Here is a 17,256-nt window from a genome sequence, read left to right as displayed (position 1 = left end):
CAGGGTAACCCCCCTCAGAACAGGATGACCCCCCTCAGAACAGGATGACCCCCCTCAGAACAGGATGACCATCACCTGTGGCTCCAGACCAATGATTTCAGTTTCCTCCCATCACCAACACACCTCCTCTCACAGTGACACGTCAGGACAGTGGTTATTAACCAGCTGCTGCTTCCTTCAGAGTCACCAGACAAAAGAATCAAAACTATTCTTTTAAACAACCAAAATCTTGTCAAAACAAACTCTAAATCTTCTTCCTTAAATACCCCAATTTTCTTTTGATTTTGTAATTGTTCAATTCATGACTATCAATAAAGAACAAGGTGTTTTTAAACCATTGCAGTGCTGCAGAGGAACATTTTATTTAAAACAAGCCATTTGCTTTGAGTGCTTTCAGGATGTAGCATTTCTTTGCTGTTTGAAAAACTACCAGTGCCAGACTGGGAAAAAATAACTCATCTGCACTGGTACCAGCATGGGCAGGAAACCCACCACCACATCCATTCTAGAAAGCAAAAACTAAGCAGTGAACCAGAGCAAGAACTGCTGACAAATGAGAAGGCCAAGGGCAGGAACAGAACCACCAGAGAAGTCTAGCAGAAGCTGTGTCCACCAGGAAGCCAAAGAAAACTGGTTCTTGGACAAAGGGCATTGGAACAGGAAACCCCAGTGCTGTGGCTGCACACCTGGCACGACCAGTCTGACCCTGGGATTGATGTAAGACCATGGAGCTGCACCTACAGGACTTCCTGTGCTAGCCAGACCTAAAGATGTCTTGTACCAACTGCAGCAGAGCTCCTCACCAGCTGGAAAAGGGGAGATGGATTACATACATATATATAATATATTATTATCCCATGCACACTGGAAAATACTCAAATGTATACAAGCTGTGAGAAAAAGCATTTCACTGGACACAAAGACACTGCTCAGAAACCCAGAGCTGTCACCCTCCCACAGGACGTGTGGTGGTCACAGCACTGCACACAAACCCTGCTGTGCTCAGAAAATGCTGTTTGTCACAGTCAGACACATCCTGCCCAAAGATCAGGACAGCAATCAGCAAGGAATTAGCAGAGAGCTGGCACTGAGTGGGTCCAGTGATGTCCCACAACTCCACCACTGTAGGAGTAAAGGAAATACACAGCAGGGGAGATGCAACCCAACAGTAACTCCATAGAGTAGATGTAAAACCAGATTTTCCTTATAATATTTTTTAATTCAGAGTTGTAACTTCTTCAGGTACATCTGCCTAATAAATAAAGTATCTTAGCTCCCCAAGACAGATTAAATAACACTTGACAACCAACCCAAACATCTCTGGTTACTCCTGACTGTAAGTAGAGAGAACAGATAAGTATCTCCTTAGTAGCCTCCAGCAGCAACAGCAGCACAGAAAGTGACAGAAGGCACAATTGTGTATGTCTCTTAAATTTCTTTTCTTTAACATCATGAATATCAGTACTGTCATCCTAATATTTTCTTGCAGTAAATCAGGAAGTGTGCATGAATGAAAGTGCCTAGGAAATGCTCCAAGGTCTCTAAAAGAGAATGTACACCCAGAAAATGTAACATTCTGTTCTGTTACAGCCTAGAAGTGCACAATACTGGAACCCACCATCCCAGGCACCTTCTGGACTGATCCAAAGCTTGGGTTGGTTTGGGATTTCTCCCCTGGCCTTATGGAAAATCCCATCTCAAAGCAAGAGCAGGGAGAGAGCTCTTTCACACTTCTCACACTGACAAACCACAAAGAACTTCCACCCCCTCATCACACTAATGACTAATTTTTTAGTTTGTAATTTAAAGGAAGCTTGTCTCTTCAAAATAAAGCTGGTCAAATAAAAAAATTAATTAATGACCAGCATGTCCACGTTTTACACTACTACAGTCTCCAGCAGGAAAAGGTTTTAATAAAATCCCGTTTTTCAAGCACAATTTTCTCTCCCAGCAGCAAGAAATGCACAGTGGGCAATCTCACCTCACAACTGATCAAAGGACATACAGGTAAAGGATTGCAAAATTAAACTAAAAATGAGGGAAGGAAACTCTGCTGCAGTTTTAAAACATAGTAGATAACAACTAACATGGAGAGGTTTGGTGTGGGTGCTGATTATACTCTGAACTGACAGCTGAAAAAATGAAGATCAATGCAAACTACAACAAGCAAATGAAAACTGATCTTTGATGAGTCCAGGAGAAATTAGAACATTAAGTAATTCGTTCAAAGCAATACAGTATTTATTCAGAAAGGCTTTTCAGCTCAAATGTATGTTTTATAAATGTGAAAGTTTCAGACACACAGCAGTCCCCGAGCAAAGCTGGCAGGGCAGCACAGAGCCTGCTAAAAAGAGCCTTTCATGACAGACAGCCCTGAGGAGTGTTGGAAGAGGAAGTGCTCACCGAGACATCAAAACCCATAAAGAGTCAAATTAAAAACAAGTAAGGAACTGTAAAATGACACACTCCTAAAGGCAGGAGCACAGCTGTTTTCCTGGAATAGCAGGCAGTGGCTGTACCAGCAGCAGAGCAGGGGCTCCAGAGCCAGGGAAAGCTTTTACACAAAGAGAGAAGAATATTCCTAACACACACTAAACCAAACCACAACTCCCATGGTTCTTCATAAACAAGGAAGAAGTGTTGACTCCTAAAAGGGTTTTCCAAGGCACATTCGGGTAGTCTACATTTTAAGTATTAGAGATAAAACAGCCTTTCTCACCCAAAATAAATCCCAAGTTTCACGTTACTACTCAAAAAGGAACTGCTGAGGAAAGCCTTCAGCACATATGAACACTCCCAGGATTTCTGGAAAGAGTGGAAAGAGTGGAAACAGCTCTGGGAGCACACTGACATTCCAGCACACACTTACCCACAGATACTGCAGGAACTTCAGCAGACGTGGACAGTAATAATACTCCATTTTCCACAGCTCTGAGTTAACGCCAACCCATCCCTGTTGCAGGCAGCTCCTGGCTCTCCCCGCCTCCAGCACCAGTTAAAAGCAGAGTGGAGCAATTAAAAGCAGCATGAATAATGTACCGAGTGTGTCTGGCCCCACGTCAGAGCTGGGGCTCCTCAGGAGCAGCCGCTCAGCTACCGGCAGCACGTGACCAAACCACTTGTTCCTGAGAACCCACTGCTCCCAACTCTAATCTGGAGTGGGTCAAGGCTGGAATTACTGACAGGACTTTGGGTTTTGCAGTCAAGGCCCTCCAGAAGGAAAGGAAAGCTCTAAACTCCCTCAGTTATGAAATGCTGTGAACGCTGGCGGGGTCGCTCGCTGACCTTGTTTTGGGTGATGTACAGGAAAGACAAAAACCCACACATGTAACAAGAGGAACTGCTGTTTTTATGTTCTTTGAATATAAAAATGTCTTCTGTGAACGAGGAGAAATAGATACAACCAAGTGACTTTTTATACAACCCTGGAATGTTCCCAGGGAATGAAAACTGCCAAAAAAGGAAAAAAGCCCAGGCAGAGCTTTACCCACCCCCGGGTCGTCCTCCTCGGGCTGGGTCTGAAATAGAGAGTGGTGGAGTTGTTGGACATCAGCAGTGGGTGGTTTGTGAAGAGCAAAAATGGGAATTGTAACGCTGCTTTTTTTACTTACGTCCTTTTTTTGATAGGAAAAGGGAAGATAAGTGACAGGAGCCTGTCCAGGGAGGGCTCCTACAGCCTTGTCCTCTCCCAGCACTGCTCCAGCTCTCACCCTTCCCAGGGAGGGACAAGGTTGAGGTGACAAAAATCAGCTCCCAGGATGCTGCAGCCTCCTCTCCTTGAAATTTTGGTAATGCAAGGAAACTACTCCTCACTATTCTAATCATCACCTATGAATTCCTGTAGAGTTGACAAAGTATTTTAATTTTATTCCAGGATGAGTCAATTTTTGGGGTAACAGAACCACTCAAGATGGGTATCAGAAGGAACAAAGCTCCAGTATCAGAGGCTTTACATGGTCCAGAAAAAGAGAAGGTGTGGTTTTCAGTGGGCAGGAGACAGACCTGTCATGGGCAGAACTGAAAACAACTGGTGAACTGTGACAAGCCAAACCATAAATTCATCTGCACATGTTTATAAAATATTTATCTTCTCTCCCTTGCACTTCATTTCCAAGATATTTTAAGAGTCAACTCATGATTTTCTTCAACAAACCCTTCTCCACCCACACATCACAGTCTCATATAAACGCATCTTTCTATTGAGACCATTAGAGAGATTTTCCTCCCTAAATGACAAAAAACCCCCAGAGTTTAAAATAAAATAAATAAATAATATGTTGAGAGGCTTCAAAATAATTCCTGCCTACATCACTTCTAGTAACAGTGCTCTGTTCTAACTCCCCAAAGCAGCAGTTTGGGTTAGAACCCAGAGCTGCACTAAAGCTGCTCCATTTCCATCTGAAGGTGCAAGTCCTCCAGCCCCACAGCACACCCACAGCTCCTTTATTTGGAGGATGAGTCCCAGCACTCATTCCTCAGGTTTTAAATTCCCAAAACTCTTATCAGTCTGGATGACTCAATCAGGAAGCCAGGCTTGTGACCCAACGTCAGCTCTGATGGCATCACACAATTTATGGAAACACCTCCTGAGCTCCGTGGTTGCCCCTGGATTTGCAGGCGTGGCACTGAGTGGGAACAGCCCCACATCCAACCACAGGTAACAGCCCAGAGAGGGTTTGATTGCTCAGGGCCCACACCTGTCCCTCCACCTGAATTCCAGGTCTGAAGAAAAGATCCCTACAAGAGCCCAAGGCCCTGAGCCTGCTGCAGACTGCAGAGCTTTGCAGTTGAGGCAGTAAGAGAAACTCCTCGCTGTTCAAAGCACAAAACTTCATTTTTATACCTACTTTGTCCTGCAGCAGGGCTGAAAGAGAGGGAAGTACCAGCCACAGTTAAACCATAGATGATGACAGTCCATCTTTATAAAAGCCTCACTTGTTTTTTAATCAATACAAACTCAAAATAGCTGAACAACATGATCTTGATGAATTAAATCTCCAAAGTATCATCCTTTGCAATTCCAAACACCAATCCCATATTGCCACTTATATTTTGCAACGGTTGATTTCAAAGTCATCCTATGTAATGTTCTAAAAGCCTGATTACAAGCAGATTCTCAGGAATAAAATCACAAAGAAATTACTTCTCCAGAGGTAAAATGATACTACTTTGGAAGCACCTTGCTTCCATTTGGAATTGTATTTATCCATAAGAACCTAGCTCATCAGCTGTCCTGGTAAAGCATTCAAGCAGTTGTTTATTATCACAGACAGATGTGGAATAATGCAACAAATGGATATTCTTGTGAACTTGTTTGGCAAATATAAAGGGTAACAATATCAGTTCTTCACTGGTGAATGTGAATCAAAAGGAATTGTTTATTCTACAGCAAGACTTGTGACTTTGAGCACTCAGTCTCACTAGAACCATACCAATACCCTCACTGACCAGCAATATGGACTGGAAGATGTGTTTTGTAATTAAGCCACAAGGAAAAATAAGTAACTTCCCAACTACACAGACCAGAAACAGCTCAAAGCAAACAGCAGCACAATGTCACACTTCCATCTAATCCCCCTTTACAGATGCACCAAGGGAAATACAGGCTGTGTTCAGATTCCAGGGAAACAGGGAATTAACTGTGACTCCCGTGGCTCTTTCCTGACCCCTCGTGTCTGTCCACCTCACACAGCTCGGATGTGTCTCCAGCAGAGGGGAGTGTTGGAACGCGCTGACAGAACTGCGACTCCGCACCCAAAATCTGTCTTTTCTCCAAAGAAAACAAAGGCACAACCTTGGCGCAGGAGAAATGGTTTGGTTTTACATAATCCTCTGCAGTACCTCTGTGGGGCTTTGGAAAACATCGGTGTGGTGAGTTTTTCCCCTCCCAAATGCAAGTCACAGCCCCTTCAGTGCACTCACACTTTACACCCAGGAGGACCAGGCTGCCCTTGGGCTCCCATGGCACTGCACAACAAACACACAAAGGAGCAAAGCACTCGAATCCTACTGAATTCCACACAGCTGAGTTTTCTCTTTTCAAAGAGCTGAGTCTCCCTTCCCCACCTTCCCTTCCTGTCTCAGGCTACACTTGGTGAAGCTGAAGGATTCTTCTGAGTAACCTCCCAATCAACAAGGAAGTTGGAGAACAGCAGCTGTATTTACCTGAGCACAGCACCTGAACAGTTCAGTCATCCCAGCACTATTTCCAACAGCCCTTCTGTCCACATTTCCTACCTGGCCAGCATCACCTTTATATATCTGCACCATAAGCTGATGGTACATTACTTTTAGGGGTTGGATAAATGCCTATTCTGTCAATAACCCAAATCCCCTAAGATGAACCATGCTAAGAATGGGAAAGAAAAAGAGCCATTAGCCCTTCCAAATCTTTACTTTCCTCAGAAAACATTGATTATTTCATTTATTGTACATCTTTTGGAACATCCAGACCTTTGTTTCCTATTTCAGAACAACAGCTGGATGCTATTTCACAACATGAAATTTCTCAGAGGGCTAAAGTCAGGTCATCCTTCTGCAACCGAGGAGAACACCACCCAACAACTTCAAGCAGGAATTCACCCCAACAGTTTGTATGTTAGAGACAAATCAAACCACCCAAAATGTCAGCTGTGATCCCTCACAGAAACACTTCTCTGTATGTTGCCGACAGAAAGAAAATTAAACCCATCATTTCTCAGGCTGGGACAGCTCTATTTGTCTGCACAAGCAGAGAAAACAACAAATACCATAATGCTCTAGAGCCATCTTGAGTTCAGGATGAAAATTCTTCACTCAGAAAGCAAACTGAACAAGCTGCAAGGCTGAGACTTCGTGTTGGAAGCTTTGGCAGGGAACAGCGGGGTGGGATCCCAGGGAGGGGCAACCTCGCCAGTTCAACCCCCCAGCAAACGCTTTTCTGCTTGGCAGACACATCCTTCTACCACAGCCCTTTGCAAAGAGGAAAACAGAGCTGCAGCTCCCTGATCCCACCCCAAACACCTCCTCCAGGGTCACGTACCATCCCAAAATCTGCTCTTCTCTCCTTGTAGAAACTGTGGTGGCTCCTCTGTGTAGACACCGAGGAAAAGTCTGTTCCCTCTGTTTTGTCTGAGCTCTGCTTGCTCCACTCTTTCCTGGGAGCCTGTAAAATACAGTTATAATGTAATTAAATATACATGCACATGCATATATACATATTTTATATATATACATATATACATACACATATATAAAAATGCCTTCTGGAAAAAAAAACCCACCAGAGGAAACTCAAAGCTGGAAACACAAAATGGAAAAACACACGATAGCCATGAACATCCTACACTTTAATCACAGAATTATAGCACCATTAAGGTCTTTTCCAATCAAATCCAATCTCTGGACTTCATTCACATGTCACTGTGTGAAGGGAATCTCTTGCCTCTCACCAAAGTCAGGAAAGCAGTGCAGTTTCACAGACAAATGAAGGCCATTCACCCAGTAAAAATAAAAAGAACCCTTTGCTTCCTTCAGACAAAAAACAAAAGAGAGGTCCAGAAAGATCAGTGCTGACACCTTGTAAAATAAACCCTAATTACTTCTTTCCAAGTAAATATAAAATTGCAGAGTTAACAATTTAACTTCCCAGGTTCACAGCATTACAAAAATCATAAGCACACTTTTTAAAGCTTCTTCAAGCTCTCCACAGAAACATCAATAAGTATTTCTAGACTTGAAGCAAAAATGAGGTCATCTAGTGCAACAGCCATTGCTCAAGAGAACCCAAAATGAAATGAACTCCAGTGAAAAGTATGGATCTGCTGCCTTGCTGTGGAGTGCTGAAAAGTGCCACAAGGACACAATAAAATCCTTATCCTCAATACAGTTACATGAAACACTTGGCTACCATTTGAAAATACCTTTTTATCTTCATGGAAGAATGGTTCTGACTGAGCTGACACCTTGTGTTTCCACGAGTTATCCACACTTTCCAAGGGGAAGCTTGGCCTGGATCGATGCAGGTCCTTCCTTGCCCTCACCTCCTGCATGAGGGGCAGGCTGTCCCTTCCTTGGCGGCATTTTTCCGAGTAGGATCGCCTGAGATCCGCGGGGACGGTCCCAAACCCAGACATGTAACTCTTCCAATCAGCCTTACTTCTCAAAGAGTCGCCCTCCCACATTTTATTTGTGCTGTCTTTGCTTCTCAGTGTGGAGCTTCTCACTATGTTTTTGCTCCAGTCACCCTCTGGAGACACCTCCAGGAACTGTTCTTTTGTCACCAACTTCTTCTGCAAGGGCCCACCATCAGCCTTTAGGGACAACCTGGAGGCCTGATTGACTTCCAGCCTCTGCTCTGTACTCACTACACTGATGGGCTGTACCTTTTCAATTACAAATTTTGCACCCTGATTTCTGGAGGTCAAGTTCACTTCTTCATCCTCATCAACAATGAAAGTTTTCTTCCTAGCAAATTCCACAGGTGAATTTACAAACTTCTCTGGAAAAATGCTGCTGGGGTTTCCCCAGTAAGGAGGGCTGACCTTTCTGTCTTTGGACTTCTGCTTATCAAATTCAGGGCTCCGTAATTCCAGTTTGTCTTTGCTCTTTTCATTTAGGATTAGCTTCTCAGGCCTGTGCTGCTCTTCTGCACGTTCACTGGGCTTGTTATTAACTGAATAGTGGTCTGATCCACTCTTCCACTCATTCCAGCTGTAGGTAAGACTCATTCTATCCGACACATTTCTTCTGTTCTTTGATTTCTCCCTACCCAGCGAGCCAAGATCTTCACAGAACTTCTCTTGAACTTTACTGGCCTTTGCTGATTCCTCTTTATATTCTGCCATAAGCGCATCAATATCGAGAATTTGGGACCTGTACCCATCCTCAGCCTTCCTTCCAGGCAAATCAGAATTATTGTCACTCCTTTTCTGGGGGCCCAGCTCGCTGTCCTTACGCACCTGCGCGGAACGCGGTGGGGACCGGGGTTCGTGGTAAGAGGAGACTTTCTTTCTGCCACTCTTGAGATCAGCTTGAGCTGTATTTTCCAGATCATGTTTTAACAGGAAAGCATCAACATCTATAATTTTCTCTTTACAATGATCCAGACCTTTTTCGTGATGCTGTTGGTTATCTTTCTTAGACAGAGGAAAATTACCAAATGCAATACTTTTGGAGAAAACGGCATCTTTTTCATCTTCTTTGACCCAATCCTTGCTAACATGCACTTCCCATGAGTCTTCTCTACAAGTTGAACTTGTCACATTTTTATTTGGTTGCTGCAATAAAGGTTTGGACCTTCCAGGAAAAACAGGGTCCAGATTAATTGCTGCTCCCTCGCTTGAACCAGAAATGGTATTAATTTCACTTGCACTGGGAGCACCAACAAAGCTTTTCTCTTTTTTGATACCAGGAACCTGATAAGTCACTGCAAAATAAGTTGCTTTTGGCTCAAAGACAGAACTCTGATGTTTCATGTAATCATCAGGACTGCCAAGAACAGCTTGGTTTGCCTCACTCCCTTCTACCCCATCTTTCATTTTTTTGCTTCTCTTTTTAAGTGAATTTTCATTCAATTGCAATGAATCTGTCCGGCTCAGCTTCTTGATATTTTCAGGAGTGAGCCACACAACTTCTTCCACCTTGAGTGACTCCTGAGGCAAGGTCCTTCTCCTCCACCTTTCAGAAATCTTCAAGTCAGAAACACTGCTTTTGCTTCTCCTGACTTTCTCTTCTGGATCTGCTCCTCGGAGTTTCTCACTGTTTTCAGGAGCTGTACAAGCCAAGCTGAAGTCTCGCTCTTTACAATTTAAGTCCAGACTTTTCCTCAACCCAAAGGTCCCAGATTCCTCTTTAGTAACATTCAGTCCTTTTGTTTCAGGTGGGTGGCTACCAGAAGATTTAAAATATTGCCCACTTGCAAGCACTGAAGCCTGAGCCCCGTGTTTATTGACACTTGTGGAAATCAATTCACGATCCAAGTTGGTCCGGAATTCATGGATGTCTGTCCCACCTGCCCTGAAACTCCTTTTCTCAGAAGAGCATTTCACAACATTAATCCTCTCTGATTTATCTACAGAAGAGACTTCACCCTTTTCACCCTTCATTTCATCATGGAGCTTGCTGACTTTTTCACTCATTCCCAAACCTTTACTTTTGTTTGTGGAATAAGGTGTTTTCTCAGCTATGAACAGTGGCTCGGGATCAGTTTTATCAGAGTCTCTTTTCTGTTCAGGTAAAGTGCATTCACTGGAGACAAAACCAGCAGGTTCTCTCAACACAGCCTTGCTTGTGAGAACTTTTGTCTCTCTGGCTTCTGAAGTAACAACATTATCTTCTTTCAAGTAAAGAGTGTGACTACTTGCCTTAACCGGCTGCCCTGTGGGTACAACATCCTCATCAGTTTTATTCTCTTTCACAGATGATTTTCTAGTTCTGAGTGTCATGGCCTTTTTCTCAGGAGCCATTGTGATGGCTTCACTAAGAGCCCTTTCACCACATGTCTGAAAGATTTCATACCTGGGCTCTATTCTTTGGTAAATTTGAGAACTCTCTGCATTTTTAGGAGTGGGTTTTTCACTTTTCTCAACCAAAGATTTTTCTAAGACAATTCCCACATTCATTTTCTTGTCTTCACTTGAACAAGCTGGTTTTGGACTTTTCTCTACATGTGCTGGATGTTTTGGTGGATCAGGCTGCTTGTGATGCTCCTTTGCAGTAGTGGTTTCCTCCCCTTCTCCCATCCAGGAGCGTCTGCTGTGCCCCAAAACCACCAGGTCCTGCTTTGCCTCAGGCTCCTGGTTCTTTTTTGGTGCAGGATCAGCCCCAGAATGCTCAGCAACAACACTGTGCTTCTGAACATTGTGCTCAAACAGGGTGGCCCGGACAGTTTTAATGAAGGGCTTTTCCAGAAGTGCTGGGTTTAATTTCTTTTCAAAGTTGCTTGTGAATGAGACAGAACTCTCACTCTGCTGTGAGAAATGCTGACCATCTCCCAGGAAGCTTCCTTTCCTCTCCAGCTGATCAGGTTTATTGGTTATCTTTAAAACCTGCCGGGATTTCCAAGACTTCCCAGGAGAAAATGCCTCGTTGAAATCTGTGCCATGGGAGAGCTTCAGCTCCTTGCTCTGAAACAACAAAATCCACGTTATCCGAGTTTATTTTAAAAATGTGTAATAAAGTTTATTTAAAACTTACTTGCACCTACTTTGTACAACAGATCCTGTACACAAACTCCACTGAGACCAAGGTAACCCTAAAGGAATGTGTAGTTCCAGCTCCTGAATCTTGATTTTAATAGAAATATCTCCCTAATAATCAGTTACATGGTCAAACTGCAAGGAACATGAACTGAGTAAATATCACAGCTGGAGCTGCTCAGCTATGACAAATGTTAAGCTGAGCCAAAGGAAAAAAGGAAAGATGGAAATTAATATTTATTACCAATGCTTCACTATTATCTACTCACACAAAATACAAGCAGCATTCTAAAAGATGGTATTTTTAATAGCACTTGCTGAACAAGCACAACATGCAAATAATAAAGGGAATCAAAGAATACTAGAGGTCTTACTGGAATCCAATCTTTTATTCAAGTTTTAAAATTTAAAACTCAGAGTTGACTTAAGATTGTCTTTAAAAAAAGCTAAAGAACATCAGAAAATTATCACTAAAGGTATTTACAAATAAAGATTTGTAAGTCTGAGCTTTATTCCTCAAAGAATTTCTTTAATCCTACTTTATTGTCAGATTCTGAAAACAGCACTTCCATTAATGAAAGGTGTTTGTTTTTTTAAACAAATTTCTCTCCTTGAAAATAACACTGAACTACAGAAACTTTGCACCTGTAGCTTTTCCTTACCCCATATTCCTATCTTGGACAGGAAAAAAGCCATGAGAACTCACTACAAACACCCTTAAACTACATTAAATCTCCTCTACTAAGAACTGTCACCAGAGAAGTTCTGTTTTGCAACACTGAAGTGTTGCTTAGAAACAGAGAGAGCCTAAAGCTTCCACAGCAAATCATCATTTTGGAACACTTTGTTGTCTAAACTGCCCAGGTAAATGTTGCTGAGGAGACTGACAAAGGTTCAGGCTGGGATTTATCAGGAGCTGGGACATGGATGCAGGAGAAAATAAAGAATAATCACTGCACAAACCCACCACAGCCACAGGCAATTCACTGGGGTTTCATGCATCAGAAATCCCTTAAAAAACATACACAAAACATTTTCCCCCTCTACCACTCCTACCCTGAACAGCGTGCACACCGAGCTTGACAAACTCAGCAGACACAACACTCCTGAACTTTTCTCTGCACATCCTAAAGACAAACTCACAAATCCACAGGGATTGTGGCAGCCCTAATACTCTCCATACCCATTTAAATGTTAAATGATTGATAAAGCTACACACAACAGGACCTTCTCCTTGCAGAGCCAGCTGGAGCCCACCACTTCCTTACTTTTGGATTTTCCTGCAGGTCATGGATCGAGTCAGCTCCAGCCTCCCCAGGTTTCTCAGGCTTTGCTTCACCACCTGATGTTGGACTTGAAAACCTAAAACAAAAGGACTGGTGTTACTTCTTGGCTGGCGGAATTACCCATCAAATTACATTTCCTGAAGGAGAAACATCACTATTTCATAGTAAATGGCTGTATTTGGGGTTAAATTGTATCTAGATTTCCAAATTTCAAAAAAATTGTTAATTATGCATATTATTTGATAATAGAAAATTTAGAGGTGCATAACAAGCTATAATATCTCTCACTGACAGTTACATTTACATGCAAAGGTCACAATATTGACAGCTTTATTATTTTTTTCAGCTGTTGTCAGAATGCATTTAATTTTCTCCTTTTTGGATTAAAAAAAAGGCAGGAAAGGCGCTTAAGAATAATAGTAAAAAATAAAAATAAAAAATCACATTAAGTGGAAGCAAAATGATCAAGCTTTCTTTACTGGACTGAGAGCAAGATCTGCTGAACAACATGAAGCCAAGAGGATTAGACAGAATTTCTCTGTAACCTACATCTTGGTTAAGTCTGCAGAGAGTGGCCGCGACTGTAGTGACCGGCGCAGATTTCCTCCCTTAACATCAGGATTTTCTGTTGTCAGCTCTTTGATCCTCTGCTGGATGGTCACACACCTGCTTTCCTTCTCAGCAGCTGCTGGCTGAAGCTCTGTATCCGCTGTGGCACTGGGATTTTCTGAAGTAAACAAGCTGATGTGTTTTTTAACACTACCTCTTAAGATATTATTCTCTTTTTCTGAGGAAGCTGCAGGATTTTCACTGCCCAGGAACATGTATGTTTCCTTCTGATCTGGTCTTTTCCCTCCTTTATTAGTTCTGCTTTCACTGGTTGTTTCAGGGCTTCTTTCAGGACCATGCAAGTTAATAATTATTTCTGGTTTTGCTTCAATTTGTTCACTTTTAGATTTAAGTTTCGTTTCCCAGGTGTATTTCCCATTATTTAAGATGCCAATGTCCTGACTACTGCATTTCAGGTTTGTTTTAGAAGAACTGCTTTTATTAAATTCAGTTTCTTCATGTTTTGGCCCCGTTTCAGACTGATCATGACTACCCACATCAGTAAAAGCAATTGTGGATACATTCTCCTTGCTTTCGTGGGATGAACCAGCCTTCTTGCAAGAAGAAAGATCTTTATGTTCAAACTTAGCTGTCAGGTCCATGGACAAAGGCCTTGGTTTTCTCACCCCAGATTTCTCTGTAGGAGATTTTTCCTCAGAAGCCTCCACAGCGTGATGCTTTTGATCTCGTAATGACTCCAGAAAAATAGCAGACACTGGTCTATGCTTCGCCCTTTGCTGGACATCAACAGAGAAATCAACTTTATTGCTGAGATTATTTACATCATTACTATTTTTCTCCCCTGGATGAACTTCACGAGCATCTTTCTTTTCACCGGTTTTGAGGGAGTTCCAGGAGTCCGGCCTGAGACTGGAGGAAAACGACATCTGCCTATGGAGAGACCCATCAGGATTCCTGGGTGTCTCTGCTGGCTTCACAGAGCCCTGGAGGTCCTTGGTTTGCAGAGCAGTAAATCCCCTGCGCTCCTGAGCCCTTTTCTCCTGGGCCAGGCTGACCTTGGCCTGCTCAGGGCCCGCTGGCTCAAACAGAATGACCGTGTTGGCACTGGGCCCTGTGTAGAAAGTCACATTTGTCACCATGTCACTGTCAGCCTGATTTTCACTGCCAATGGCTTTCTGATCCACTAAGGGAGGGACATTCCCACCCAACACCTTCACAGAGGATGTTTCCTCAGTGGACTTTCTCACCATGCTGCTGGATCTGAACGCTGGGACGGGCGGTTTGACGTTTGCAAAAGTATCCGAGGATTTCTCTTTACAAAAAGGCTTTGGGAAAAGTCTCGGCCTTGATCCCAGTGAGGGCATCGTTGCAGATCTCAAGGAATTCCCAAATTTCTTGTTCTCTTCAAGAGTCAGTGATGCTGAGGCTTCCTTTGCCTTGTTGCTGGCATCTGAAAGCACACTGACATACACACGCTGTGCCTTCTCCTCAGCCCTGAGCTCAGCTAGGTCAGGGACAGCCGTCAAAGACGCCAAAGTAGAATTAATTTCTACTCTTGTTGCCATAGCTGGAATTACACATTCAACAGAACTGAAAAACTCCAGCAAGGAAAACAAATCTGAAAAAAAAAAAAAGATAAAAATGCAAGTATTGATGTAGAGTCAGCATGAACATCAAATAACATCATTCTCACATAAATTCACAAGGAAGCAAACTCAGATTAAGGTGCCTTTCAGATATGCTGATCCCAGAGTTTATAGCACTATGAAAGACATAGTGCTCCCTCTAAAACAACAAGAAACACCATTATTTACTGACTTGGTCCAATAACTAAATACAATGGAAATAAACATATCCTACAAATTTCCATGCTCCCACTTACCATAATTTGCTGTTGCAACCAATCCATAGGGCCTGAATCTTTCCTCATAGCGACAAGAGCTTGGTCACCAAGGGCACATTTAAGGACAGGGAATGTGATCACTATAGAGACACTGCCCAGACCTCACCTGCAAATAAACAAAATATTCTGACTCAGGTGTGGCACATACCCAAACCTACACAAGCAATGCCATGTGAGACAAAAATTCAGAGCATTCTAAGGAGAAGAAGCTGGTTTCCAAGCAAAAGTGACCTCATGTAACTGTAAAAAACAGAAGAATGTTTATTTTTCAAACAGCCATTAAAGAATCCACAAGAAATTACCACTTAAAGGTGTAACTGAAAGGTGAAGGGGGAATAACTTGGACTGCACAACAGACACACCAAATCTGAACAGTTAAAACCACATTTAGGTAAGACTGTTTGCATATTCAAGTGCTGCCAATCACTGGTTAAACACAGAGCTCTGCATTACTGTAATCTCAATTACTGTAATTTACTTTCTATTGTAAAGCTCTTTTCTGGGGCAGCAGTCTGTGAAGTGCTACCTGAGCAGCTGACCTGTAATGGCTGATTTTCCATCAAAATGGGACTTTTACCATGACAAAGCAGTTTTGTATCTGCTAGCAAAGGTAGGAGAAGAGCTTTGGCTTTAATTATATTCTTACTGCAGAGAAGTGGGAAAACCAGAAGTAATTAGAATTTCAGCTACAAGAAGTAACCTGAATTTTTCCTAACAGAAGTATATTTAAACTCGTAGCAGATGCAGGCAGCTATGTAAGGTTAGATTATTTTTTCCTCCAAAAGCTGTCATTCTAAAAGCTCTTCACTTTTAGAAAACTCACACTATACTTCATAACCAGAGGCCCAAATTTGTGTTGCCACCCTCTTTTCTCTTTTGGGCAGCCTTTGAAGGGGCAATTTTTGAACTCGTCTCACTGGACCCTATATTGGTGTGAATTTACCATGCAAATAAACTTATTTGTAGATTCTGTGGAATATGGAGCTTCCTACTTGTGATTATTAAAAAAAAAAACCAACCAGGATCTTGCCTTCCTGAGTCTGCAGTCTGGAGAAGTGGTTATTTCACCTTCAGCTTCCCTTGACCAGACTTAGCCCACACTGGCACCGAAATTGCAGGGATTTATTTTTGTCCCCGCTTGTGCTCCCTCTCTCAGGCAGGAGAATGAACTCCACTCACCTTGTCTGTTCCCTTTCATCTCCCAATCCACTTGGAGTTCTGTCTCAACCACTTATCCCTGATGCCACTCCCCCCCTCCCAAGTCCATGACCTCCTCTTTCCAAAATAGCCACTAACCCAATCAGCTTATCCACATCAATCTGCCCCTTCCACCATCATCACACAGATCTCCATGAAATCTTCCTCCCTCTCCCACTCCTCCTCTAAGAAACACCATCAAAATCCGATTAAAATGCTCTCACATTCCAAGGATGCAAAGGTTTGGGAGGTGCTCTAAAAGGAAACTTGCTGGAATGAGGCTGATGCTCACAGGCAACTTCCCTTTTGCAAAGGGAAAAATTCAGCTGTGAAAACAGCATCGGTCTTGCAGTAGCTGAGAATAAATTCTCTCCTATCATTCTGTAGCTGCTGTTTCTCTGGAAGAGAAGAAGGGGGCACAGAGCTCCTTAAATGGACTAAAACTTGATCCTCAATGGAACGCGGGGCAGTGAATTCACAATGTGGGACCTAATCCCTGGTAACAGAACACAATTTGCTTCTCCAGCCAATATTCCTAACACTAAATTTACACCTTCCTTACTTTCATTACACTCCAGCTTTACAGGACCCCGTTTTCCCCTACAAAAACTACCAAGTCAGTTTTTGTGTTCTAAATTCAGCTGCCCTACAACAGATAAGTGGCCCCAAACAGACAAGTATTTGAAAAAGAACAAAATATTTAGGAGAAAAAATAATCACCCAACTTTGAAAATGATAAAGCTCCTTGATACAAGTATTCTTGATGAAGAGAAATCTTGTTATCAATGCCAAGTGTAATATACACTAGACACTGTGTCTCAGTTTTGAAACACATATCTTGGTTTAGATAAACCTGTTTCTTAACAAAATATCTTCAGTCCAGTTGGCAACATCCAAAATTTGGGGCAATTTATAAAAATCAACTGTAAATTGAACTGCAGGAGGATTTCAGATGCTATTAATATTTAGTAATACTACTGTAATCGTACTACTACAGTTGTAAATCCCTCACCATCAGCTACATCATGTTATTCCTTCCCTGACCTCCTCTGCCCAGGGACAGTCAGCTGAGCTGCCTGTGCTGCCCCTGCATGTCCCCATCCCGTGTGGCAGAGAGCCTCAA

At 42.7% G+C, this 17,256-nt stretch overlaps 1 protein-coding gene and 1 long non-coding RNA gene across 8 annotated transcripts in view; one reads left to right on the top strand and one right to left on the bottom strand.

Annotated features, from left to right (window-relative positions):
• Positions 1 to 17,256, bottom strand: part of KIAA1671 (KIAA1671 ortholog) — a 64,960-nt gene that overhangs the window by 29,337 nt on the left and 18,367 nt on the right. For 6 of the 7 annotated variants that reach the window (XR_004499600.1, XR_004499601.1, XR_004499598.1 and 3 more), the window contains 5 exons: positions 14,916 to 15,042; positions 13,013 to 14,651; positions 12,446 to 12,539; positions 7,902 to 11,105; positions 7,022 to 7,144 (listed from right to left, as the gene is read on the bottom strand). Coding sequence is in view for 3 of the 7 variants with exons in the window: in XM_033518216.1 (XP_033374107.1) it covers positions 7,022 to 7,144; positions 7,902 to 11,105; positions 12,446 to 12,539; positions 13,013 to 14,598 (5,007 nt within the window). In the remaining 4 variants the exon portion in view is untranslated. Of the gene's footprint in view, positions 1 to 2,869; positions 3,045 to 7,021; positions 7,145 to 7,901; positions 11,106 to 12,445; positions 12,540 to 13,012; positions 14,652 to 14,915; positions 15,043 to 17,256 lie in introns of those variants that run through there. The other variant, XM_015643981.2, reaches the window with a different exon arrangement.
• On the top strand, positions 3,404 to 4,275 carry LOC117245202. Its single transcript, XR_004499603.1, has 2 exons — positions 3,404 to 3,788; positions 3,875 to 4,275. It is a non-coding gene; the product is annotated as an uncharacterized LOC117245202 (long non-coding RNA).

This window comes from Parus major, chromosome 15 (genome assembly GCF_001522545.3).
Source record: "Parus major isolate Abel chromosome 15, Parus_major1.1, whole genome shotgun sequence".
Taxonomy (NCBI): domain Eukaryota; kingdom Metazoa; phylum Chordata; class Aves; order Passeriformes; family Paridae; genus Parus; species Parus major.
Note: the sequence above shows the minus strand (reverse complement) of the source record. Positions and strands in the feature narration are given on the sequence as shown.